The following is a 27675-nucleotide window of genomic DNA, read 5'->3' on the forward strand; positions in this document are numbered from 1 at the left end:
AAGCATATTGGAGCTAGGTTAGGATCAAGCTCAAGATATTTAAACATTTTTAAATCTCAATCGACCCCCAATTCAGCTGTTTCTCAGGGTTAAAATTGTCCCTCCACCATCTCCAACAAGAAATATTGAACAGGAAACATGAACTAGGTTTAATCCATATCCAGAATGCAAAATAAAAATTGAGAAAAATAGCAGTGATTAAGAGAGATTAAAAAACACAAGAAGCTAAAGCAACTAAATCAGCCTCAGGCGACTGACTGTGTGGAGTTTGCACATTCTCCCTGTGTCTGCGTGGGTTTCCTCCGGGTGCTCTGGTTTCCTCCCACAATCCAAAGATGCGCATGTTAGGTGAATTGGCCATGCTAAATTGCCCATAGTGTACAGGGATGTGTAGGTTAAATGCATTAGTCAGGGGTAAATATAGAGTAGGGGAATGGTTTTGGGTGGGTTACTCTTCGGAGGATCGGTGTGGCCTTGTTGGGTCAAAGGGCCTGTTTACACACTGTAAGCATTCTAATTCTAATTCACTTCTGAAGCAATCACACTGCACTCTCGCAAAATTACATTTTCAGCAACTAGTGAAGTTGTTCGACCATAATTTCACATAGCACATCATTAAATGTTCACTTACAAATGGTTATAATAATCTCAACATTTCTGACACCTTCAATGGGGGTAAATGTCTTGACTTCATCGCTTGATTTCAGCATACAGTCACTTCACAAGCACAAAAACGACATATGTAGCTTGATGACTCTTTAAAGTATCTTCAGGAATTTAATATTTAATCACACATATGCAGAAACTAAAAGATGCAATCAGATTTACTCTACGTAGCAATGATCCTCCTGTTGTAAAATATAGAGCAGTTTACATTAATCTTATGTTAGTCAACATATACCTGTAATAATGGTTTGATAAAGGGTTCGATCTAACAAAGTCAAGTTCCTCAGGTTTGGTTTAGATTTCCTGTATTAGATTAGTTTCCCTACAGTGTGGAAACAGGCCCTTTGGCCCAACAAGTCCCTCCAAAGAGCAACCCACCCAGACCCTTTCCCCTACAATTACCCATGACTAATGCACCTAATACTATGGGCAATTTAGCATGGCCAATCCATCTAACCTGCACATCTTTGGATTGTGGGAGGAAACTGGAGGAGACCCATGCAGACACAGGGAGAATGTGCAAACTCCACACAGACAGTCACCCAATGCAGGAATTGAACCAAGGTCCCTAGCGCTGTGAGGCAGCAGTGCTAACCACTGAGCCACTGAGCTACCATGCCATCCTTCTTGCAAGTTTTTTTGGTTTTCTGTAATAGGTTTTAGACCATTGATACTGTGTTTGAAATATTACAAGTGTACTGGTGAGACACGGTTTTACACTTGTTTGTGGTAATGTAAATCAGTTACAATTCACACAGCGACTGTGCATGTTACATTTTATTCCATCTCATGCAAAGTTATACAAAATAAGCATATGTACAGAGATTTCCTTTTCAACTTGCAAGAAAATGGTCAACAAACCAAAGTATCAAGTCAAAGATACTAGCAGATTCATGCATTTGCAGTGCTGTTGCGTACATTCAGTCACCTATTGGAAATTTGGTCATACAACCATATACAATCAAAAATGTTCATGCTTATACTTCATTGCGGTAAAGCATTCATCATGATATAATGTAATTAAATCAACACTGAAGTTAAACTGTTCCTACAATATATGCAAAGAAAACATTTCAATGCAATGTGGGCTAGCACTCGTGCCTGAATTATGGATGGTGTTTTAGAGTGACAATTAACAAGCAAGCTTTAATGTTGGGTTATGGATAAATAACCTATCAGACATTAATATATGAAACAATGGCCTTTAACATAGAAGATTCTATGCATTTGATTATTTTTGCTCCTATTGGACTATTGTCATTTACAGTAAATATGCCACTATATAATTGATTGTTGGAGGAATTGAGAAACCATTACTGGAGTAGGAGGGTAAAGACCACCAAACAGACAAGCCTTTTCTCTCACTCAGTAATGTGACAGAAGTGTTACAGTCTCCCTAGATATGGTTGAAGTCAATCTGAAATTCAATCCAATATGGCATGGCTACTTATTTGCTTGTTAAAACACATTTAGTGAATCTTTGAGAAACAGGATATTAAAAATAAAGTAACTGGCTTGCCAGGAAATAATGTTTTGTGAGTCATGTTTATTTAATGCTTTTGTCCTGCTGCCTACAATACATCCTGCATGCAGCTGAATATATGCTGAGAATCGACTCAGGGGAAGCAATCATTAAGGCTGAAAGTGTATTTTATATCTGGATTCTCCAGGATGTATGTTAATGGATCTCTGAGTAACATCAAAAATAATAGATGGAATAAGTAGACATTAAGATTTGAAATGTTTATGAAATACAATAAGTGACCAGTTTGACTTTCTATTAAAATATGTAATGAATTCAAAACATAGATTTGAGAAACCTCCTTTATCCTTATTTTTTCATGGGATGTGTCATAGGTCATCCCTAACTGCCATTGAACTCATTGGCTCGCTAGACCTTTTTGGACATCAGTCATGTGACACTCACATTGCTGTGGGTCTGGAGTCACATGTCAGCGAGAGCAGATTTCCTTCTCTATAAGAACATTTAGTGAAGCAGATGGGATTTTACAATTGACGATATTTTACATGCCAACTATTACAGAGACTAGCTTTATAATTCCAAATTTATTAATTCAGTTTAAATTCCACCAGCTGCCAAGTTGGGATTTGAACCTGTGTCCAAATGGAATGAGGATTATTAGTCCAATGGCATTATGTCACAAACTTCCCATATTCCACCATATACAAACCTACTGAAGCACCAATTAACTTAAAAGTATTCGGTTTAATCTGTTTTAAAGGGTTGACGCTAGCCTTTGTATTGCCTCCGCTAAGAAACAAGCCATGGGGAACACAATGCCACCTAAAAGTAAAAAAGAATACCCTTTTTACACCATCTTATGCAATGGCTGATACCGGTCTACACTGATAAGGTCAATGAGTCCCTTAGACTCTCAAAGTCATTCAAAACCTGTGTACCATCCATGTCTCCTACAAGGACAATTTTTAAAAAATGTTCTTAAGCCTGGAGTAAGTGAAGCCATCAGCCATCCATAATTCTGTACTAAATGCCCTACAGTAAAAATGAAGATGTATATTTATTTACAGACCACATGTGGTACCAATAAGTGCATTACCAGTCCTAAAGAAGGGTCATTCCCCACCCTCCTTGTTGCATGCTGAAATTTTGAGATGCACAAGGTTACAATGATACAGTCTATACTCATTTACAATGTTTGGGTAACATTTAATGAATGAAGAGTTGAGGGAATTTATTCTCTCAGTTTTGAGAGCAGCTTTAACAAATTGTTGTGATTAAATCCCCTCCAAATGTCGCTTACCAAATAGTAAATAAATAAACTCTGACTTTGCTCCACGTGAAGTTCTCTATATACACAATTTATTTAACTTGATTTGTGTGACTAATGGTGTTTTATGAATTTAATTGAAAGTCTTCAGCCACTCAGAAAGAATTTAAGCCTAATCACGCCAAAAATTAATTCCTCATTCATGTCCCAAATATTATATCTTCAGAACTTTTGTTTTTATCATTCCCTAACTCAAAGGAAGTCAGATGGAAAGACTGTAGCCACATTGCAGCTTCCAAAAAGAAATCACTTAAACATGATGAATAGTCACTTTTAATTGATATGTTCCTTGAATGCTGTGTGAGTTTAACCACCACCACAATAAATTGCCAAGAAAAGGGATCAGTGGCTTGGAGATTACTTCTCAAGTACCTGAACAATCAATCATTCTGTGAAAATGACAAAACAAATCAGAAAGAGCTTTCATGTTTGAGTAAACGCTCATTCTATTAGTAAATACAGCCACAAAAACGAGCATATTACAACTATATGACCATTATATCTGCACCCACAAATACCTCAACCACATAATTCAATCACGACACATTCATATTCCGCGTGCAAGTGGTGTTTTTCATAAAAAGTACAAAATCCTGCTGTTTACCAAAACTAGCATCATGATACCCATAGTAACCAATGATATAATTGTTGGTTCCGTTCTCTGCTCCAATCTTTTCAACACTTAGCTTCTTTTCTGTATTTCTTTCACTGCACATTTTCTCCTTCGCCATTGGCAGGTTTTAGCTCTGTAGACAACACTGTCCTTTTCTTTTTGTACAAAAGAGAGCAAAAATCACAGTGTGCACTTGAGAGTTTTTGTGCAATTAACACAGAAAGTGGGTTTGTAACCATATTATCTCGAATGGTAACAGGTTTCTCTGCTTTCAGGCGCATGCACTTGTGCCATTCCTAACAAGAAGGATTCTGCAGAGCTGTCCTGTTTTCAGGTATCTCACTGGAGTTGGCTTTGAATAGCTTTCAGATCTGTTGCCAGATGTCAATTGAAAGGAATGTTGTTTCCAGCATTCATTATGCTGAGTTGTAAGTGATGCACATTAAGTGAAGTTGGAATGGCTGGATAGCCTTTGATGACAAACCTCTTGTTCTGGATTTCATACATTGCATTTTCCATTAAGAGCCAGACTTCTTCGAGGTGTGTCCCAAAAGGAACTAATCCAAAACCTTCTTGAGCTGTGGCAGGTTTTCTATGCACTAACTGAAATATAAAGAAGATATTAGAATTTAATCAATAAAGCTTGTTCTAATTTATTGATTCATGATTGTTTCTAAGAACATTCTGTCAGTTTCATTGTGACGGATGGACTCTTGATAAGATGAGCTTTGAGAATCGAATGAGATTAAATACAAAAGTTCTTAAAATATATCTTCTTGTGTGGAAGTGGGGGAATAGAGTGATTAAGTCTTACTCACGTCGTTAAAATCATGTGCAAGACCCTCACTGGTACCAATTGGCTCCTCAGACATAGATCTAGTGGTAGGCAGCAGAATGTGCAACTATTGGTAGCAGTTTGGTTTTTTTCAATGAGTGTTCAAACATTAGTTTTGACATGCCCTGGAAGGCTTTAATTCAGATTACTGGGAGCTGTGTACATAAGTCTCAAGACCAGGGAGGTGCTTTCAAGGATTTAGTGAGAGCCACTTAGAAAATGGTCCTCTGGCCCACTGGGTCCAAAGAAAACCCAATTTCATTTGCATGTCTTCTAGTTCATAAAGCTATCATGAAAACAGATATTTCTTGTAGCCACCGAAACCCAGTGAATTAATGGATCCTTGTAATGGCATGCTGCTTAACTTGATTTTGGAAAATCTGTTATACAATATAAAAGCACGAAAAGCGTTATCTTTGTTTTGCTACTTGCAATTAAATCACCAACAAGAATATTAAAAACATGTTTCTGGCAAATAGTGAACAGTGAGAATCCATTACATAAACCGTTAAATTAGGTAGGAGGTGTTATTCAGTTTTGGGTCTATTCTTATGCCAGTATCAGCTCCATGATTCTGATGTACACACTGTGGCAGGAGCTACTGAGATGCCATTACTTCAAAATTAATTAAGAAATTTTCATAAGTGCAAAATGTACTGTCATATTATAGTTAATGGAAGAAAATATTTTAAAATGCACTGTTGTTCCCTCTCATATGCTGTGATAAAAATCACAACGGCTCTTCCAGCGTCCTCCATCTGGTGTACTCAGGAATCTCATGAAGACTAAGTTGCCTTTCCAAGATAAGACAAGCTCAGAATATTTTTTCACGAGTGTGTTTCTGGCTGGATCTCACGGACCAGTGCCAAACGTCAGCATCCATCCCACTTCTGCCTACTGATCTTCGTGTTCAAATGTCAATGTAATATTTAGCATCAATTTGATGTGCCAGCAATGCAGTTTCAACTTTCTCTGACAATAGATGCCAACTTTTGAGTAATTCTTTTTCAGACAACCTTGTTCAACTATTGTGAATAGCATGAGCTCTTCTTAGTTTCCTGCTTGCTTCCACAACTCTTTGATTAATGAAATTGCCCAAAGGTAACCCCATGTAATACCTTCCTGAAACTTTCCTAACCTGTGCACATCCAACATTTTTCTTGTTACACGACTTTGACCCCAGAGCTGTTCATAGTTCAAAGGCAAAGTAATCTTGGTGCACAAAGAATCTTGCAACCCCATGGTAATGGCAGCAACACATAAATAAAACAAATCCCTCCTACACTACAATGATAAGCAGATGGGAAGGAAATCTTTGGAAAGGCATTCTAATGCAGTGGCATCTAGCTCTATTTCTTTCTCTGTTGCTGGAGGTGGAAGTATTTCAAGTGTCGAGGATGATTGCCAATCTGATGATGAACTAGAATTAACTATAACTGGTGAGCCAACATTGCCTGCCAGTCATTAGACTTACCCTTGCCCCCTTTACTTTCAAGGGTCTTGGGCTACTTGCTGGAGTATGTCTGAGATGGAAAAGGATTGGAGCTTTCAACAGGGCATCGACAACTATACTAAAAGAGCAAATCGCTACATCTCTGAACCAATCAGTTCAAATTGAAGAATAACCAATGAAGAGTCTGAACCAGAGTCTAAATTCAAATAGATTCAAATATCAAATTGGAAACAGAAAATAAATCAAAATGAGGGAACGTTTGTATTAAGAGATAATAAACTGTGTGAGGTCAAATGCTTCATAGAGGGCAGCATGTACTAACCAGATGTTATCTTAAGCCTATCTAAGACACTCGTTCTGCAGCATTCTGTCCAAATCTAGATATTACACCTTAGAGATGACTCGAAGGGGTTGACGAGGGTAGAAAACGTGTTTATTACAATAATTTCAAGGACAAGCGTTTGTGGATCATTGTCTGCAGAGTGGAGAAAACTAAGAGCAGGACTGAATAGAGGACTACAGACTAAATGAAGGGAAACTAATCCAGGTGGTATCAGGGATGGTAAACAATGGGAATTCTGTTAAAGTAACTGGCAAACATTTCGATGAAGGGTGCAGAAGAACTTGCATGGAGCAGCACCAGCATACCTAACATTCGGCAGTAACCTGTTTACATTGCAAAGTAGACGTTTCGGGCATAAGCCTTTCTTCAGGAAGGCCTGAAGAAGGGCTTATGCCCGAAACGTCGATTCTCCTGCTCCTCGGATGCTGCCTGGCCTGCTGTGTTTTTCCAGCACCACATTTTTCAACTCTGGTACTCCAGCATCTGCAGTCCTCACTTTCTCCAACATTGCAAAGTAGGACTACTTGTGTGCCAAAACAGCATAAGCAGCAGGTGATATACAGAGCGAAGTGACTTCTCAACCAACAGATCAGATCTAAGGTCTACAGTCCTTCCACATCCAGTCATGAATGGTGCTGGGCAATTAAATGACTCACTGGAGGAGGAGGAGGCTCCACAAATAACCCCATCCTCAGTAATGAGAGCCCAGACGTCAGTGCAAACACTAAAGCTGAAGGATGTGCAAGAAGCTTCCACCAGAAACGCCAAGTGGATGGTCCACCCTTGCCTCCTCCAGAAGTCCCCAGCCTTCAGTTAGTTCGATTCAGTCCATGTAATATCAAGAAACAGCTAAAGGTGCTGGAGGCTGCAGAGGTTATGGGCTGTGACAACATTCTTTATTCTTTAATGGGATGAGGGCATCACTGGCTAGGCCACCATTTCTTGCCCATCCCTAATTGGTCAGAGGGTTTGGAGTCAGATGTTGGCCACACCAGGTAAGGACATGAATGGCTTTTCTGACATTCGACAATGGGTTCATGGTCATCATTAGACGCTTAATTCCAGATATTTAAAAAATGTAATTCTAATTCCACCATCTATCATAGTGGGATTTGATCCCAGGTCCCCAGGACATTATCTGGGTCTCTGGATTAGCAGCCATTGCCTCCCCTAAATTTCAGCAATAATTCTAAACTTGGGCTCTAAACTTTTCCCTTTTAACCAAACTGTTCCAATATTGTGGAAAATTGCCCAGTACGCCCTGTACAAAAAACCAGGACACATCCAACCCAGCCAATTACACACCTATCAGTCTACTCTCAATCATCGTTAAGGTGATGGAAAGTGTCTTTGACAGTGCTATCAAGCAGCACCTTCTCAGTAATAACCTGCTCAGTCTGGGTTCTGCCTGGGCCACTCGACTCCTGAACTCATTACAGACTTGGTTCAGACATGAACAAAAGAGCTGAATTCCAGAGTAAGGCGAGAGCGACGCCCTGAACATCATTTTACTGAGTGTGGTACCAAGGAGCCCGAGCACAATTGGAATCAATGGAGTCAGGGAAAACTCTCAGCTGGTTGGAGCCATACCTGGCACATAGGGAGATGGCTTGTGGTTGTTTGAGGTCAGTCACCTCAGCTCCAGGACATCTCTGCAGGAATTCTTCAGGGTAGTGTGCTAGGCCCAATCATCTTTAGCTGCTTCATCAATGACCATCCCTCCATCATAAGGTCTAAAATGGTGATGTTCAGTCCCATTTGCAACTCCTCAGTTACTGAAGCAGTCCATGTTCAAATACAACAAAACCTGGACAATATCCAGGTTTGGGCTGACAAGTGGCAAATAATATTTGCCCAGTACAAATACCAAGCAATAACTACCTCCAACATGAGAGAATCTAACCACTGCTCTTGCTATTAAATAATTTTTTTATCATCAAATTCCCCACAGTTAACATCCTGGGCATTACCATTGACTAGAAATAGACCAGCTATAGAAATGTAGCCAGAACAGCAGGTCAGAGGTTGGGAATACTGCAGCAAGTAACTCACCTTCTGACTCCCAAAGCCCGTCCACCAAAAAAATGGCACAACTCAGGAGTGTGATGGAATACTCCCCACTTCCCTGGATGCGGGCAACTCCAACAACACTCAAGAAGCTTGACACCATCTAGGATAAAGCAGCTGCTTGATTGGAAAAGCACAGCTGGTCAGGCAGCATCCGAGGAGCAGGAAAGAAAACATTTCGGCAAAAGCCCTTCTTTCCTGCTCCTCAGATGCTGCCTGACTGGCTGTGCTTTTCCAGCACCACATTCTTGGCTCTAATCTCCAGCATCTGCAGTACTCATTTTCGCTTAGCTGCTTGATTGGCACCATATCCACAAACGTTCCTTCCCTGCACCACTAACATCTACAAGGTATGCTGCAGAAATTCAAAGTTCCTTAAACAGCACCTGCCAAACCAATGACTACTACCATTCAGAAGGACACAGGCAGCAGATACTTGGAAGCATGACAGCCTGGAAATTTCTCTTCAGGCCACTCACTATCCGGGCTTGGAAGTATGTCACTGTGCCTTCAGTGTGGCTGGGTCAAAAGTCTGGAACTCACTGATTAATGGAAATGTGGGTCAACCTACAGCAAATGGAGGGCAACAGGTGAATAAAGCAGCTCACCCCCACCTCCTCAAGGGCAACTAGGGACAGATGATAATGCAGCCAGTAATGTCCACATCCCATGAATGAAATAAAAAGTCATCCAGAGGCAAAGCTTTATTTTCCAGCAGGAAATTAGGCTTTGGAATGTATTGCCCATGAGAGGGGTATACTAATGCAATATTAGACTTCAAAGGGAAACTGGATAAACACTTAAAGAAGAAAAATACATTTCAGGTATACAGCAAAGGATCAGGGGACTGCTCTGAAGATCGCTACTTAACAGAACTAGCACTGATGGACTGAATGACCTCCTTCTCTACAGTAATACTGTACTGAGCATTCCAAGAGACAAAAGACACATTATATTCTGTACACTTAAAAAAAACTCCAACATCGATTACAGTGGAAGTAAACTAAAATAACACATAAAAATTGATGTTCAGTGCCAGAGATATTGTTTGGCAGTAAGGAAGACTTATCACACCATCAGGAAGGGGCTCCTAAAATGGACAAGATCCATCTTTCTGTCGTGAGTTTCACTGTATTTATACTGTAAACGCAGTGACTCCACAGTGCTGAATACACGTGAATAGGGAGCCAAACAGCAAGTTGGAGTCTTATAAAATCTTACAGTGCAGCAATGCATTCCTGTCAGCAACTTCTAAATCTTTGTATTATACCTCACATCTCCTGTCACTCAAGGGTACTGTGTGATTTGTGTGCAATAATGGTGAGCACTATTATTTTGACAATAGAATCTAGTCGAGTGTCTTTTGATATACTGTTACCTTTGGGGAGACTGACAACTGGAAATCATACCACGCTGAGTCTGTTTTGTAATGATACACATGACAATGCTCGTGTTACTCTCACTACATTATCACCACAGATCAAACAGTGCTCATAAAAAGCCTTTTTTCACAATATCCAAACTAGTGAGCACCAATTTTCAGAAACCAGTAACCTGCCTATTACATATGAATGCATGAACTAGGAGCAGAATTAGGCCATTCGGCCCCTCAGACCTGTTTGCCATTAAATGAAATCGTGGGCTGCGGAAAATCAGGAAAAGTGCCGTTTCAAGGGACAAGAGGCAGATTTTAAAGACTATGGCGTTAGTCAGCTAAGATGTCAGTGAAATGTTTCTTTCTCATTATTATGAGAATATAGATGCTCATAGTGTTGCTTCTTTTTCTTCTTAATAATCAATAAATACTTGTTTAAAAAATAATTTGTGCTGTGAAGTCCCACATAATGGCATCAATAATGTTGTAAACTACTTCCAGTTACCTGGTTACTATGTTATTTGGAAAAATTGCCAGCCAGTATCCATGAAATCCTTAGATTAGATTCCCTACAGTATGGAAACAAGCCCATCGGCCCAACAGGTCCACCTCTGAAGAGTAACCCACCCAGACCCATTCCTCTACCCTACCCTGTATTTACCCCTGACTAATGCACCTAACACTATGAGCAATTTAGCATGGCCAATTCACTTAACCTGCACATCTTTGGATTGTGGGAGGATTCCAGAGCAAACCCATACAGACATGGGTGAATGTGCAAACTCCACACAGTCACCTGAGGCTGGAATCCAACCCGGGTCCCTGGCGCTGTGAGGCAGCAATGCTGACCGTTGAACCACTGTGCCACCCAAAGTCGCTTAGTTATTTATAGTCTTCAATATATTTGCACTGGGAAAAAGGGACTCCCCTCTATTGTGGTTCTTTCTGATATAACTAACCTGCTTGAAATACTGGTGGTGAATCTTCTATTTATTTTAAATATTCTGCGGGTGAACTGTATTACAATAACCCTGTAAATCTCTTTTCCTTGCAGTGAGCATCAAAGATATCAAGGAATTATCCAGATGCTATAGGAGGTAGCAAACAGAAGTAGATTGTGAGCAGCAAAAAGGAGGAGGCCACAGCAAGGTGAACAGAGAGAGAGAGTTGAGAAAACCATTGCTATTGCAGAGAAAGAGAAAGGCAGAGATGAGGATTGTCAAGAGAATGTGTTGAAGACAAGTGGGAGGTCAACAGAAAGTGAGTCAGCAAACTGACTCATGCTATGGCACCATCACTGGTGGTGGGGAGGAACTAAAAATTAATGAGACAAATATAATAGTACTTTTTTCTTTATTCTTTGATGTGCTGTGGTTGTTATTGGTGAGGTCAGTATTTGTTGTCCATTTCCAAGTGCTCTTGAAATAATTGGCATGTCAGGCTATTTCAGAAGGCAGCGAAGAGTCATTGACTTAGACATTAACTAATATTAACTAAGGAACAAAGCCTTGATACTGGGAGTCGCACCGGAGAGGAGGAACAGTTGAACTGCAATAGTGACTGGGGATTTGATAGTGAAGGGGACAATCAAGTGTTTCTGCAGCTGGAGATATTACTCAAAGATAACATGTTAATTTGTTGCCCTATCTGGGGTCAAGGATGTCAATGAGCAGTTAATTCAGCAAATTCATACTTAACACTCCTGAGATTGGAGGGCAGACAAATAATTCTGCAGCAGCCACAGAATTCAAGGCATCAGAGGAGAACATTTAGAGACAGGGGAGACTCCCTGCGCAGCCTGGGAAGGTGCCCACAAATAAATGAGCAAACAGAAGAAAAACGAGTTTGTGAAAACTGAAGGTGCAAAATTATGTCAGTGGAAATCATCACAAAGGACTCTGGTTTCTCAAGGACCTAGTCCAAACCTCTTCCCTAAAACGAGCAAGAAATTAGGCATTTCAGATTTCAAAGCTAGTCCTGGATGATATAAAGGGGGTAAAGTCACTATTGGAGTACCCTCTCTTCGAGTGAAGGAGAGAGAGAAAACAAGTGGTGGTTTAACCTGAGGGTCACCACATCTGAGGCAAGTGGTAAGGTTGAGTAAGCAGGACCTCAATGGGAATTAATCCACACTGTTGGATTCACTCTGACTGACAGCTGTGGATGGAGCACTGGGTTAAGAAAGCGAAGCTATTTTGTACGGTAACCAAAGACCAAGCATTTACAGCATCTTCCAGCTTATCGCCTTTCAGGGTTCTATGATTGAATGCATTGGCCTGAATTGGAAACATGAGACTCCCAAGAATTTTGACATACCAGTCAGTCAAATGGTGAGCAAAGTTAGAGTGAAATAGTGTCAAGTCAACAAATGCTTCATTTTCGAGAGAAAAACCATCACAAAAACAGCATTTCCCATAAGGAGCAGTTATCCATGTTCATGCTAAAGGATGAATGGATAAAAGTGGCTTGAAAATAGGGCTGAGGAAAGTTTATATTTTCTGAGCGGGATGATTATATAAAAGAAACTTCTCATCCGTGACAAATTCAGATCACACCTTGTCAAGATTACAAAGCAATGATAGTCTTGTGAATCCTGGTGGTCTCAACTGCCCAGTTCAACCACTGGAGGTTTCTTTAAATAGGTCCCTCAAGGTCAGCATGAGAAGTAATGTGGAATGACTGGATGATCAGAGGAGGGGTGACATTTCCCAAGGGAAGCTGCACTCGTGCTCAAACATTAGCAACCCTATGTGTGTGTGGATGGTGAAGGTCTCGGCCAAATTCAGAAAGGACACTGGTCAAATCATTTAGAAATGTGGGAAATGGATTTTAACGTATTTAGTCCATACTCTGTTGCTAAGTGGTCATTCTTTCCTGCACTGTGGAGAAGCTGGATGAAATTGTACACATTTGCATATGTGCCTTTTGTTTTCAATGAATTTGATAGTCTTGACCACTTAAGTGTACACAAATATAATGTTTGTCTCCACGGAAGTGATTACAGGGCAACTGCTGTATCTGGGGAATGGTTTCTGCAGTTTCAATTACCCGCAGCCCGATCATATTACATGGAAAATTCCAGAACCAGGAACCAAAGGGCTGCTGGAGAGTTATATTTCCCACTTAAATGAAGGGGTTCACCACTATTCATGGTTTCGGGCATCGACAGTAGGTCTTGGAAACGTATCACCCGTGGGTATGGGGGGCGGGGGTAGGGGGTCTACTGTATTTACTTACAAATGAAAATTCAGTCATAAAAATGCTTTTTGTCTTACTTCAGAGTTGGATTTGGTGTGAAAAGCCCCAACCCAAAGTGGGATTTGGAGTGTCTTATTCTCTGGGGCTCTCGCACCAGCTGAGGTTACCATGAAGGAGCCTTCTTCTCAATCTCTCTGTTCGCCTGAGATGCAGTGACCCTCAGGTTAAACCATCACCAATCATCTCTGTCTCTAACGAGAGCGGCCCAACAATCCTCTGGGACTGTGTGACTTTACAATTCATATGGGTCTGAAATATGGGCCTTTAGAAAAATAGACACCCAAAAACTAGATAGTGGAATGCAGCTCGGGAAAAAGGATGAAACAGGTGAATGAAGAGTTTCATAGAGAGGTGGAGAAGACAAGATCATTACTATCTGATGGAATATCATCAAGAAATGAAACATGGTTGGTTAAATTCTGAGGCTTGAGGGTTTACTGAAAGAGGTGAATAAAAAGATTTAGAAGTATGTAAATCAAGGGGCAGAAAGAGAATCAAGATGTTAGAAGACTTGAAATTGAAAATGGGGAACTCCCACTTGCAGTTGAAGAGGAAAGTACAAGGCATGAAGAAATAAGCGGACGATGTATCATTAGGCAGATCACTACTACTTCAGAAAGTAAGAATTATAGAATCCATACAGTGTGGAAACAGGTCATTTAGCCCACTGAGTCCACACTAATCCTCCAACCCAGGCCCACCCAATCCCCGTAACCCTACATTCCCCATTGCTAATAGAGGCACTCTGCCTCTATTCCTGATGAAGAGCTTTTGCCCAAAACGTTGATTTTCCTGCTTCTCGGATGCTGCCTGAACTGCTGTGCTTTTCCAGCACTACTCTAATCTAGAATCTGGTTTCCAGCATCTGCAGTCCTTGTTTTTACCCATGGCTAATCCACCTAGCCTGCAAATCCCTGGACACTACGAGCAATTTAGCATGGTCAATCTACCTAACCTGCACATCTTTGGACTGTGGGAGGAAACTGGAGCACCCAGAGGAAACCCATGCAGACACAGGGAGAATGTGCGAATTCCACACAGACAGTCGCCCAAACCTGGAATCGAATCCAGGTCTCGGGAGCCACCTGGAATTGATAAAACACCAATTGGGCCACAGCTGGAATTCCGATCACTTCATTGTATATACAATTAATAAAGGATCGAGGATGCAAAAGTCCATCACCGGGAAGTGTAGATTTCAGATAAGCAGTAGGTGTCGAGGGGATTCAAGGGGAAATGTTTTTACCCATAGAGTGATGGAAGTCTGAGACTCACTGCCTGGATGGATGGTACAATAGTAATCCTCAGGACATTCACAAATTACTAGGATATACATGTGAAGAGCCATGATCTACAAGGCTACAAATCAAGAGTTGGAAAATGGGATTTGGCCAGATGGCTCCTTGTTGGCTGGTGCAGACCTAATGGGCCGAAAGGTCTTCTTGTGTGCTGTAAAATTCTATAGTTGGGATTCCAGTACTGTGAGAAAGTGCGATAATGTGTCTAGCAGTTACTAGAATTTTAATACATTACTGGTAATGATGTAAGGAAAACATCCATTTTTTTATTGAAACACGATTCGCGTTCAAATATCAAATACTTTCTATTAAATTCCCATATTATTGTAAAAGTTACAAGAAGAGAAATCTACTGTCTTAGATAAATTCTAACAGTATTACACACTTTAAGCAGGCAAAGCTCCCCTTATGTGTTGTCAGAAGAAAAAGCACTCACAGGGCAGCATTTTCCTGACTTAGATCAGAACAGAACAACAATGACATTAAATCCAGGAATGTTCGATACAGCACATTGATTAAAATCAGTCAGGAAGAAGTTCAGCAGTTCCATACAGCAAGGTGATGTAAATAAGTACACAACTATTTAACTCCCTAACAGCATCAAAGCTATGGAAAACATTTGTAAGAGTTGGGATTGCTCAGTGTCTGGCATTAAGACCGCAGGCAACCACAGGGAAGGTTGTTCCCAAAGCGCAAGCACTCACTCCTGTTACACACAGTTTCTCCTTTCACTGGCTTGAATTTTGTCAGGCAGGAGGCCTGGCAATGATAAGTCATGCTTAAACAGAGTACCAGGTTCTGCCAATACCATCTATTTAAGACATAATGAAAATTAGCAGAAGCGTTAATTCTGTTACCTCTAAGAGTCTGTCATACGCCTATTTAATCTACATATATAAAAGCCTGGACCTGTTTATTGTTGAATATAATTCTATTTAAATAACATTCTATTCACAACTTGGTTGGTTCAATTATAGGGTCAATTTAAATCTGTTAATTTATTTACAGGATGTGGATGGAATTGCCAAGGCCAATATTTATTGTCTGTTCCTAATTGCCCTTTACCGTGTACTATTTTATTACAAAGTTAAGTGTCAGCCACAATGCTGTGAGTCTGGAGCCACAGACCAGACAAGGACAGCAAATTTCCTTCCCTGAAAGGCATGAGTGAATCAAATTAGCTTTTGCAGCAATCTGGTAATTGTATGGTCATCATTATCATGGAATCCCTAATGTGCAGAAAGAGGCCATTTAGCCCATCGAGTCTGCACTGACTCTCTGAAGAGCATTCCACTCAGACCCACCCCCTTCGCCCTATCCTTGTAGCCCTGTATTTTTACCATGGCTATTCCACCCAGCCTGCACATCCCTGAATACTGATTACTGAAACTAATTTCTTATTCCAGAATTAATTTTGTAAATGTCCCAACTTCTGTGGGGTTTGAACTCACTTCTTGGGATCATTAGTCTAGTAACTTAATCACTATACTAACTTCCATTTCCCTTCATGAACGTATTCTCACATTGTAAGTAACACCAGTACAGCAATGTTTATTGTTCTCACTGTTTCCTTGATGCCCAACCAGGCTTTCTCTTAGAACCACTGAATACTTGGGTAGATGGTGCTTCCACGTTACTGATAGATAGGATATTGCAGCACCTAGACCAGTAGTGTGTACCAAACAGAGAATCTTGCAGATGATGGCGATGTTGCCTTCATCCAGTCTGATAGTGGAGCTCAAAGTGCTCCAAGACATCTTGCAGACTGTACATATTATAACCCCACAACGGTGGTGATAGGGCTGTACGTTAAGTTCAGTATCAGCGTGGTGATCAAGCAGATGTCTTCTTTCTAGATGGTAGCAGAGTTTTTTGAGAGTTATTGCAATTACACCCATCCAATGACTATTCCATCGCATCCATGATTTCAGCCTTGTAGATGGGTAAAGTAGCAACAGCAGATCCAGAAAGTGAGTTAATTATCTTGGAATATCCAGTCCCTGCCCCATCTTTTCTAGCCACACATGGCTTGATGGGTTGATATTGTTAGTCTAGTCAATTATCACAACCCTATGCAGTTTTAATTGAATCTCAGGGCATTATTTGCCACATACGGTAATTGTCACCCCCACATACGGTAATTGTCACCCCAAGTCTAGATTTGTCCATGTCCACCCAAGGGTTCCATTATCATAGACACTATGAATGGAGTTGAATCTTAGACTGCTATATCTCACTTTTATTCAAAATCTAATATTTTTTCTTAGTTTGTATAATTTTATCCTTTGACACTGAGTTTTAGCTAGACATGGCATTCTAACACATGGTGACTGACAACTCTGGGATTGATTTCCAAAACATATGATCTTTCTATGGTTTAATGGTTTTCAATATCACTTTTCTACTTCTCTGATATGCACAAAATACGAAAATAATGTTTTAATGCAAGCAAAGTACAGCAATAGGGGACAACAAAATACCTCAAGGCTCCTTGTGAAGCACATTTCCATTGCATTTTCAAGTCAACCTTACAAACAAATCAAATTCTATTCTATTCATGCTAAGTGTCCTCCATATACATGTAGAGTTGCAAATGCCAAACAACGACTTGATTAAATATAGTACAATTCTAAACATTCTGGAAATGTAAAGAAATTTTTGATGTGAAATGACTATTGATACTGACATTGCTATGCACTTACCAAACACCACCTCTGATTTAACTTTTTTTTTCCCTGGTGGTCTCTACTTCGCAACAATCCGTACAGATTAATCAAAATTATTCAAGATTAGCCTGACAGCTATTGTGATCTTTTATTAAATATAAGCCATCCATATAAACAGTGCATTAGATTTGCCCTATTTCCTATCCACTGTTACCTGCAAAGTTGACAACACAGTAGGTGATTATGATGAGGGCACCCATGACTATTGCTACAATACTCAGTAATCTGGCAAGACGTCCCAATCGCCTGGCTCCATCCACGTCACCTTGTTGTAAACTGTTTCTGGACTATTGGATGAAAAAATAAAAACAAATATTAGATTTTTCAAAAGTACATTCCAAATTGTGAGCAACTCTTTCATTTGGTAGCTAATTGTGGATTAAAGTTATTATCTCAAGACTTCTGAAAACTTGCAAGTAGTACAATTCAGATACAGATCTATGTGACAAATTCAACATTTAAATATGTCATTATTAGAGCACAAATCCACTATCTATAAAGGAAACAGCAAAATGAGTAAGGAAAGAGATGGAAGTCTAAAGTCGTTTGGTCTCAAATTATTTCCGCATGCACATTTCTATAAAAGGGTAATTTGTTTATTTTAAACTTGAGCCTGTGAACGTTAATACTATAAGTGGCTACTTATATGCTTTGAAATGTATTTTAAAGTATTTCAAATGAACCAATTATCACGCTGTACTGGTCTTGATTTTATTAAATGGACCAGTGTAATGTAATTGAAAAAAAGAAACCTTCAAAGCAATTTGGGATCATACAATTACAGAATCTCAAACAGGCATTCTTTATTGTATTTTATCTCTATGTCATTACTGTACAGATCAGATAATGAAATAACAGGATAAAATATTACAACTTCTACTGCATGACAAGTTTCCAAACAAATTCAAGTACTTTACAAGATTGCAAAGTAATTGATTTCTGAAAACCTTTATAATTTCATATAAGGAATGGAATTGCCTCTTGGAATCTACAGAGCCTTATTAGTGATGCAAAAAGCCTTTTTCGTGCAGTTATCTTGACATAGTCATTTATTCATTTATAAAGATTCTAATTTAAGCATTTTTAAAAATCCCCTACAACAACTTTGGCCGTGTGGTATGAGCTGTCATTCTCCTGGAGATTGACTGTTCCTAGGGATAGCAGAGGCACCAAGCTGTAACAACCTAATGCCTGCTGCTTAGCTTGCCATCTGTACTGTTCATGCGGCATTTCAAAGATAGAAGCAAGACGTACATTCAGATCCAAGTCACTATTATTTATTTAGACTTGAAGATTTTTAATAGGATTGGTGGATGGGTTAAATGATAACAGAAGGATATGAAGTGTTTTTAAATACTGCTAAATTGCTACAGAAAATGTTCTAATCTACACAGTGTTTTGCCTCGATAGATTGGATTCTCAAAATCTTGAAATTACTATCAGCAAGATTTTCAAATACACGAAAGTGGTCCCTGAGCTGGTGGGTCTCCCAGTTCCCTCTCGAGCTTAGAAATGCTACAAAGATTGCCAATGCAGATTGGACAGCATGGATGTATTCTGGCATATACTGATGTTATACTGCAACTCACATCAAACAAAGGGACAGGGTGGCTCCACCCATCAGGACAGTCACCAACTATGGAAATTTTCATACATTCACTTTAAATTCATTGATCAGAATATAAACATAAGCATATCTGAGTGTTATTCATATATCTCTCAGATAAAGAGATTAAAATGTCTTCTTAAGGAGTATTTCTTTGAAAGAACATCCTTATCGTCTTGAGGTAAATGTTCTTACGTTTAGTGCGTTATAACATGTATTGTTTGTTCACCTCTGTGTCCTGACTTTCAATCCAGTTCAGATCAATTAAACAAAAGTCTGGAATATCAATAGGGCCTTAATTAAAGTGAGTTTATCCACTCTGAAATCATTCCTAATGTCTTACAAATTTATCGCATATGCTCAGTGCTAATAAATGCTCTAACATATATGAATTGTACTTAGTAATGATGCTAATAATTAGAAATATAAATTTTCATTCTCAACACTAACATCATTAATTTTGATTGATCAAAGTTTCATCACTTCCCAGGTTAGTGTTGTCTTCGAAAGCAGAATGCCCAAACCATACGGTTTCATTCAAAACTATTACCAATGCAGTATAATGGGCACATTAATGTAGATGCCAAACAGTAACATTATAAAACCACAGTCATCAGGTACCAGTCAAAAAGGACAGTGCTTATAAGAGAGTGTTTCCATATGAAAAACTGAGAATAAGAGATTTACGATGTATTTTGGCTGAATTACATGAAGTAAAATATTGATTTGTTAATACCAAGTATGATTGAGGATGGTGATGATAAAGGGTGTGGTATGATTTGGCAAAGACACAAAACACTGCATTAGAGATTTAAGTCATGACTGCTTGATGCAGCTGGTCATTACAGTAAATCAATATGCTCATTACTGTAACATCACTTCAACTAAGTAGTCTGGAGTCACAGTTTTGTACTTTCTTAAGTTGTGATAGATATGACAAGTGATGCAGCTCTGCGTGGATAGTTCTGTTACTAAGAATACGATAACAGGGTGGTAACAGCATGAACAATTATCACTGTATTTAATTACAGCTAGTCTTAAATGGGATTATCCTGTTGGAATAAAAATTCCAAAGAAACTCCTGTGAGTAGAATTGCATCCAATCTCAGCTCAACTAATTTGTTCTTTGCAAGAATTTGCAATATAGGATATTGCAGTATATGGCACTCAGATTAAAAAAAAAACAATTAATACAAATGGTGAATTACAGTATAAAGGTAACATTGGGCTTGCCGCTGTGTTGTTTATTTCAATTTGGCACATCGGAGCTAATTATACTCTTAACTTCACAACAGGATCCCTGGTGTGCTAAAATCCCTTAAGAACCCAGAAATGTCATCTTTCCTATTAATATTGCACAGATCAGAATAAAATTGAATATTAATCAAGAAGTAATTAAACAGAAGTGCAAGTTTGTCTTATTAATTATATATTGGAATATGTTTCATTCTATACAGAGGTTTTATAGTGTAGAACTTGAAGGAACTTCTTCCACCCAACTTTTCCTCCACTTCTTTAGACACAACTTCTTCATAAGCAGGGTACCAATAACATTGGCCAGCATCTAGTAGGCTACATTTTACTAACAGTCTTGACAGCCATTTAACCATGAGGACATCAAGGAAGGCTTAATTGCACATTTCTGCAGCAGCTATGGAACATCAATTAAGAGTAGGAATCCTGGCCAAGTTTCCCTTCCCAAGTGAGGGTCACAGGATAACTAGTGCTCATTAATTTTCCAAGTCTGAAACTGGACAGTCCTATTTGTTAGAAATTGTTCTGTATTATTAATTTTGGAAGACTGGTATTGCACTAACATTACCGCACAGTAAACTTCCCTCCACTTTCATTTATGAGCCAATAATAATTACAGCTTCACGAACATGTTTATAAACTTGTTTAAATCAAAATATTGTAAAATGCACCTCTGCAATTTTATAATAGCCAAGGTATATTCAGCATATGTGCTTTTCACTGGACTGACATATATTTAATTAACTTTCAATTTAACTTGTATGTTCAAATTAATCATCCACAGTTAGCTAATAAAAATGTAAACATCTGAACAATTGCTTCATCCATAGATCAATCCATAAAAAGGTTCATAAATGGTACAAACTGATGTCAGTGTATAAACATGAGTTCATATTACACATCAAATGGTACATCTTTACTTCAATGGGGAGTTGTCACCCTTTGTTGTGCACCTGCCTGTAGGCAACATAAAAAGAAGCTGTAACATACTTCACTTGTCATGTAACTGGCAATTGCAAACCAGTTTTGCTGTGCCATCTCATATCCTATTGTCTGTCAGATGCCATGCTGACCTGCATTATTTTAGAACCAGAAAATTACATACCGTCTTTGCATTCAGCTATCGTCAAATCAAGGGCCAATCAGCAAGTGGATATCAATGAATAATTGTTCCAAGTCAGATGTAAAATTTTCTGAATTGATCTTTACTCAATCTTGCGAAACTGAACTATTAACATAACAATCATTTCAGCAAAGAAACTGTTTAAACAGCTGTGTGCATTTGAAATGTCCACTTATATTTGTGTCAGATTTATGTTTCCACGTTAATTGAAGGAAGATTAAATAAACAATTTCTATTCTGATACCTAGTCTTTGTAAAAGATTGGCCATTTATCAGACTTTTATTCTCCAATCAAAGTTTGCAAAAGGGGGTGGGGTGAAGTGGGACGATTCCTGTTCTGACAATATCCTAGGAATTTGATACATGCATTGTGTGAGATTGGGTAGCTTTTGAACAGCATCTGTCTTGAACACTGACTCCTTCTGAGATAACTGACAGTTCTGGGGCATAGAAGAATCGATATAATCCACAGAATTACAGGAACCTTGACAGGATATGGTGGAAACCTAAACAATGAGTCCCTACAGAGCCAATTACAACAAACAAGCCAGTGATGTGTAACACTTGAGGAAAAAAAAGGTGAACATTTTGCAAAAAAATGACCAATTGTTTGAACCTGACTACTTTGTTATTGTTTGCTAGTCTCAGTTGTTGAATGGATAATTAAGCTTGGGGTGGGGGAGGATACAGGCAAAGTGCATTTTAAAAAATACACCTTAGCCTCGTAAATGTCCTTCACTTTGACAAAGGGTCAGTTAAACTTGAAACGTCAGCTCTTTTCTCTCCTTACAGATGCTGCCAGACCTGCTGAGATTTTTCAGCATTTTCTCTTTTGGTTTCAAATGTCCTTCACTTAGTTTTCTTAACACACTCAGACTTGTTAGCACAGGATCCCACCTTCCTGCACCGCATACAACTCCCCATTTAATATATGTGAGCCTAGACTTCCTATAGACAATACCACTGAGCACACCCCCCTCCCCAAACCTTACGCAATATTCAATCAGGTTAAACTTCTGAGGAAGTAGTGGGGCAATAGATTGGAATGCCGAGCGGGGATCTTTGCGGTCTTTTAACATTCCCAGCCCCGGGTTCCTGAAGACAACTTCTGCACTTGCTGAGGATGCTCATGGGTGATCAGACACCGAGCACGGTCAGTTCGGATTCTCTTGAAGAGTCCCAACACAGAGTGTCTTCAGGTGGCAGGATCGGTGAGCTCGTTTCGACAAAGGGAGTTAGCGTGAGGGACTCTGGGCTGAACCAATTTGGGCAGAGATGCGGGTAACTGGATACGCCTAGCAAACAGCCACACCCTCAAAGCACTCAGATTGGGGAAAAAAAAGACAATACTGTATTTAAACGATCGCGTTAACCTGGAGTACAAGTTATGTTTGCTAGATAGAAACAACGCGCTCAGCGCTGCCTGGTTGAATTTGTCAGTAGCAGCCGGCAATGCTCAGTGAATGGGCATTGCCTCTCGCAGAGGAACCCAACCCAATCTCTGGTTTAACCCGAGTTCAGGAGCAGCCCTTCACTCTGCATCCCACACCCCCTGCAGCCTCCACTGATAGTAGCCGGCAACGTGTTCAGATTAGATTCCCTACAGTGTGGAAACAGGCCCTTCGGCCCAACCAGTCCACACCGACCCTCCGAAGAGTAACCCACCCAGACTCTGACTATTTCCCCTCAACACTATGGGCAATTTAGCCTGGACAATCTATCTGACCTGCAAATCTTTGGACTGTGGGAGGAAACCGGAGCACCCAGACAGTGATCGAACCTGGGACTCTGGTGCTGTAAAGCAGCAGCGCTAACCACCGTGCCGCCCTAAGTTCTTTTTAGCCTTCTCTCGCTGTCTTTTAACAAAATACTCTTGTAACCTGTCTGTCCAAAGCACTGAAAACAGCAAATGCTGGGGATCACAGCGGGTCAGGCAACATCCATAGACACAGAGAGAGAGAGAGAGCTAACGTTTCGAGTCCAGATAACTTCCTCACAGCTGGTGAAATGTGGAGGGACAGCATTTATGCTACAGTTCGGAGGGGTACTGTTGGAGGGTAGTAGGTTTAGTGGGGAGAAGGTCTTGATAGTTCAGATTAAGTAATCGGAGTGTGAGAGTGGCAGAACAATGGCGTGTCTCCTACCCGACTAAAAAGAAAAGACAGTCCCACTGAGATGGGGGAGGGGAGGACATGGTAACAAGCTAAAAAAAGGAAGGGAATGATTCACAATTTGAAGGTGTTGAACTCAATATTAAGTCCGGAAAGCTGTAAAGTATGAAGATGAGATGTTGGTCCTCCAGTTTGGGCTGGGTTGGACATTGTGAACCGTTCCTCCCCTTTTAGCTTGTTATCATGTCCTCCCCTCCCCATCCCACTTACTGTCCTTTCCATTGTTCTGCCTTCTCACATTCCAATCTGAAACTACCTCTCTCCACCTGCACCCTACACCCACTGCCCTCACCACCACCACCACCACAATCCCCCGAACTGGGGCATAAATGCTGTCCCCTCCACACTTCTCTTCAGCTCTGACGCAGAGTCATCGCTTGCTCTCTCCATGGGTGCTGTCTGTGATCTCCAGCATTTTGCTTTTGTTTTCAGTACAGATTCCAGCGTCTGCAGTCATTTGTTCCTACATTTGGTCTCCAGCTCACACCGGGGCAGCCGACAGCAAAACAAAGGCTTGGACTTTTACTCACAGCGACCTGTGTTCATTAAGAATGTATACAACCAGCAGAGATTCACATTTTCGGAAGAGGCTTTTTAATAATTATTTAGGGAAAGTGACAGCCAACTTTGGAGAGGTTTGTTTTTCTGAGCCTGAATGATAAAGATTCTAGAAGCATTCGAAAGGATGCTGGATGATGAGTTGGATTAATAACAGTTTGGGTGAAAAGCAGGGGTTTCGAAGCTCATTTGAAGAGCGGGCTGCACAAGGGTCGGACCGAATAGTTACAGCGAGGCGGAGGGAGAGAGTTAAAACAAGTTACTGGGGGCTGAAGGCAATCAGAGGCTGACACAAGCTGCGAGGGCTTGGGGAGGGGCAGTTATGAAGCTCTCTGTGAGGCACATTCGACCCTTGGAAAAACGTGGCTGAAGATCCGGGTGCTCCGGTTTCCTCCCACAGTCCAAAGATGTGCAGGTCAAGTGAATTGGCCATGCTAAATTGCCCAGAGTGCTAGTGGCATTAGTTAGAGGGAAATGGGTCTGGGTGGGTTACTCTTCGGAGGGTCAGTGTGAACTGGTTGGGCCGAAGGGCCCGTTTCCACACTGTAGGGAATCTAATCCAACCTAAGTGGCAGGTGAGAGAAAGTTGCACTCACCATGATAGAGTAGACCAGCGCCACGATGTTGATGGGCCAGATGGGGCAGAAGCAGGAGACGATAGCCAACAGCAGGTAGTCTCTGGGTGGCGACTGGTCCTGGCCGCTGGTAGTGACGGTGGACGATGCTCTGCCCAGGCTGATCCGGGATGGGGATGCCGGGGGCACTCCGATTTTGGACATGGACTCGGAGGAGAAGCTCGCCACGCCGTGGCCATTCGGCTCGCTCTCCGCCTTCTTGCCGCTCGGGGGGCTGGCGGGGAACGCCTTGGTGTCTTGGGTGCCATTCCCCAGGTTGGTTCCGGAGATGTTGAGGAGTTTCTCGGTCTCCTGGTGCTCCTTGGTCGAGGCCGTGTGTCCTGATCCGCCCAAATTGTCGAAGGCGGCACCCTCGTTTAGCGCCATGTCCCACTCTCTGGTGTCTCCCGCTCTCTCTCTCTCTCTCAAGAAACGCAAGTTTCTGACAAGAAATGTTACAATTTCATCTTCGGACGGGGCGGAGAGAGAGTTTGGGGGTGAGTGGGGGGGTGGTGCCGGGGTGGGAACAACTGCTCCCTTAAGAAAAAAACACAACTTCCGTGAAAAGTCAGAACACAGGCGGTCAAAAGAAAACAGTCAGGAGGATCTGGGGATTCTCGCTGCTGGAGAAATCTCTCATTTCCTGAGTGATGCTGAACAGACAGACACTGGGGTCTCTCACAGTAGACCAACCCAAGGAGATGTTAGAGTGGATTGGTCCATTCCCATCCATCAGCACGAACAACATCCAGCCTCAGCTCCCGAGTGGTGCAGACTGGAACTCCCGAACCCTTCCCCACCCACCGGCTGCCGACTCTCGCATCAGGATTTCGATGGAAAGCGATATCACGATCTTGAGGCGGCCGTCGCCCTGCCTACTACCTGCCAGTGCCTCACCCCCACCCCCCACCGCCCGTCCCAAGAAAAAGCTTTTTACGCAGCTCAAGACAGCGAGTGCAGTTTGCTTACCCTCTCTGGGGAATACATGCATCTATAACACGCATCTCTCCGACTGCAGGCTCCCCCACATTGACACACACACTCAACCCTTTTATTGGTCTGTGCATAATTCATACAATTATGTTTGCTGGGAGGAGGAACGTCCATTAAACACAAAATCGATACTACAAATAACTCCTCCTAATGCGTTCGGATGGCTGGGCTCCTTTAAAAGACCTGTCGTTTGAACCATGCTGTCTGATACAGCAATGTATTTTTTTTTAAAAGTCCTCATCTTTCTCAAATTCAGTCTTGATGCGAGATAAGTAACGGTTTGACAGAGGAGAGGTATTTTGTCAAATTCGTTCGGAATAAAGTCACTGGATTGTAGCTTGGCGGGCAATGTGCACACTGCCTGGCTCAGGGGCGCCTGGCTCAGGGGTATTAACATTGCCCACTCCACTACAAGCAAAGGATGAGATGGTCACGTCGGTCCCAGTGACTTTAATTGAAAATGAAGCGTTTGCCTGGGCCGGAGCTACAATAAATTAGTCTCAGTTGGTTAAGCTGTTTGCAATGAAAATACATTATAAATGGATCCAATTGATTATTTAATCCGGAACTGCTCCAGTTCCTTCTTTCCCTGCACATGATCAATTGCTCCTTTGCCTTTCAGTGTTCTCCCTTGGCTCTTTCTCCTCCATTGCTGGTGGTTCTTATTTCTATCCTGGCCAGGGTAAGCACCAATGGAATCCTTTGGAACCACTACTTCCTGTCTGCACTAATACTCCCTCCAGATAGTCAGTGACTAAATGCCTGTCGTCCCCTGTAAGCATGGCACCAGGTTTTAAGTATATGTTTGGTGTTACTTAGTCACTAATCATTCCGAAACCATTGCTGAACTATCCGATTGCCTCTCTAGTTTGAAGTGACCAGTGAATGAGACCTTCCTTCAGCTAAGCAATGAGAGAGGGAAGCCTTCAGCTCAGTCCTTGCCTTAGCCCCTTGTCTCTTCTCTTGTAACTTGATGCCCACTTAAGCTAAACCCAGTGGGGTTCAGTTTCAATTTCTCTTTCAATCTTGGGCAGACTTTGAAATGCCAACCAAATCCTTCACTACGACTGCTTATCTTCACTTCTGTTTCAATGTCTGTGTCTGCATCCAATTCCACTGTTGCTAAAACTCTCGTTCATACATTTGTCCAGGGAAGATGCCTCTTTGCTAATAAAGTTTCTCTCATTTAATTGCTGGCCACTGCTGTCTTATGTAGCAATTCTGAGCAGCTCATATATTGCTCGATTTGAAATCAAATGGGATGTTGCTTGTTAAACTTGGGTTCTGCTAAGGAAATGAGTCATATATTCTGCAACTGGAACTGAGCTGATTAGTTTGGATATTATAGTTTCAGGAGGAGGATGATCCTGCTCCAACAGCCCCCACTGACTGTCGCCCCACCCACTTCTGTATTTCATTTTTGCTGATGTCTTGAGTTGAAACACTAAAGAAGTAAACTATGATATAGAGCTGTTGTACGTCTTTCAGAACTACATGCCATTGTATGAATAACAGCATGGTTACTGGTCACTTCTCATCTCTGGCAAGCAACTTAATTCCATTGTCCAGAGATTGAGAAGCTTTACAAAGACACAATTCTGCCAGATCTTTGCTGAGGGGCTGGATGTTGGGAGAGAGAGAGATATCTTGGCGGGCAGTAGGTATTGGAAGTGTTATGGTCAGAAAAGTTTAGATGGAAATTCCCAGTCTGGGAGAGCCTTCAGGATAAGATTGACCACAACACGACACAATGCTGTCAGGGCAACCACTGCAAGATGTGTCAGAGTGTCGACATGGATACTAAGATTACATGTGGGGACACCACCCACTGTGTGCGTGGCAGGTACTCATGTGACTCGGCCAATGTGGTCTATCTCATATGCTGCAGGCAAGGTTGCCCTGAGGCATGGGA

The 27675-nt window shown here is 41.1% G+C and overlaps 1 protein-coding gene across 1 annotated transcript; it reads right to left on the reverse strand.

Moving 5' to 3' along the window:
• Window positions 1-1113: 1113 nt before the first annotated feature.
• Window positions 1114-25587, reverse strand: trarg1a (trafficking regulator of GLUT4 (SLC2A4) 1a). The gene is made up of 3 exons (XM_043718402.2): window positions 24753-25587; window positions 17599-17731; window positions 1114-4692 (listed from the first exon to the last, which is right to left on the reverse strand). The coding sequence occupies exons 1-3, from the start codon at window positions 25155-25157 to the stop codon at window positions 4682-4684; spliced, it is 549 nt and encodes a 182-aa protein (XP_043574337.1). The 5' UTR covers window positions 25158-25587; the 3' UTR covers window positions 1114-4681.
• Between the last annotated feature and the right edge of the window lie 2088 nt (window positions 25588-27675).

This window comes from Chiloscyllium plagiosum, unplaced genomic scaffold, assembly GCF_037043375.1.
Source record: "Chiloscyllium plagiosum isolate Xiang-an unplaced genomic scaffold, Cpla_swu_hap1 HiC_scaffold_31, whole genome shotgun sequence".
NCBI lineage: Eukaryota > Metazoa > Chordata > Chondrichthyes > Orectolobiformes > Hemiscylliidae > Chiloscyllium > Chiloscyllium plagiosum.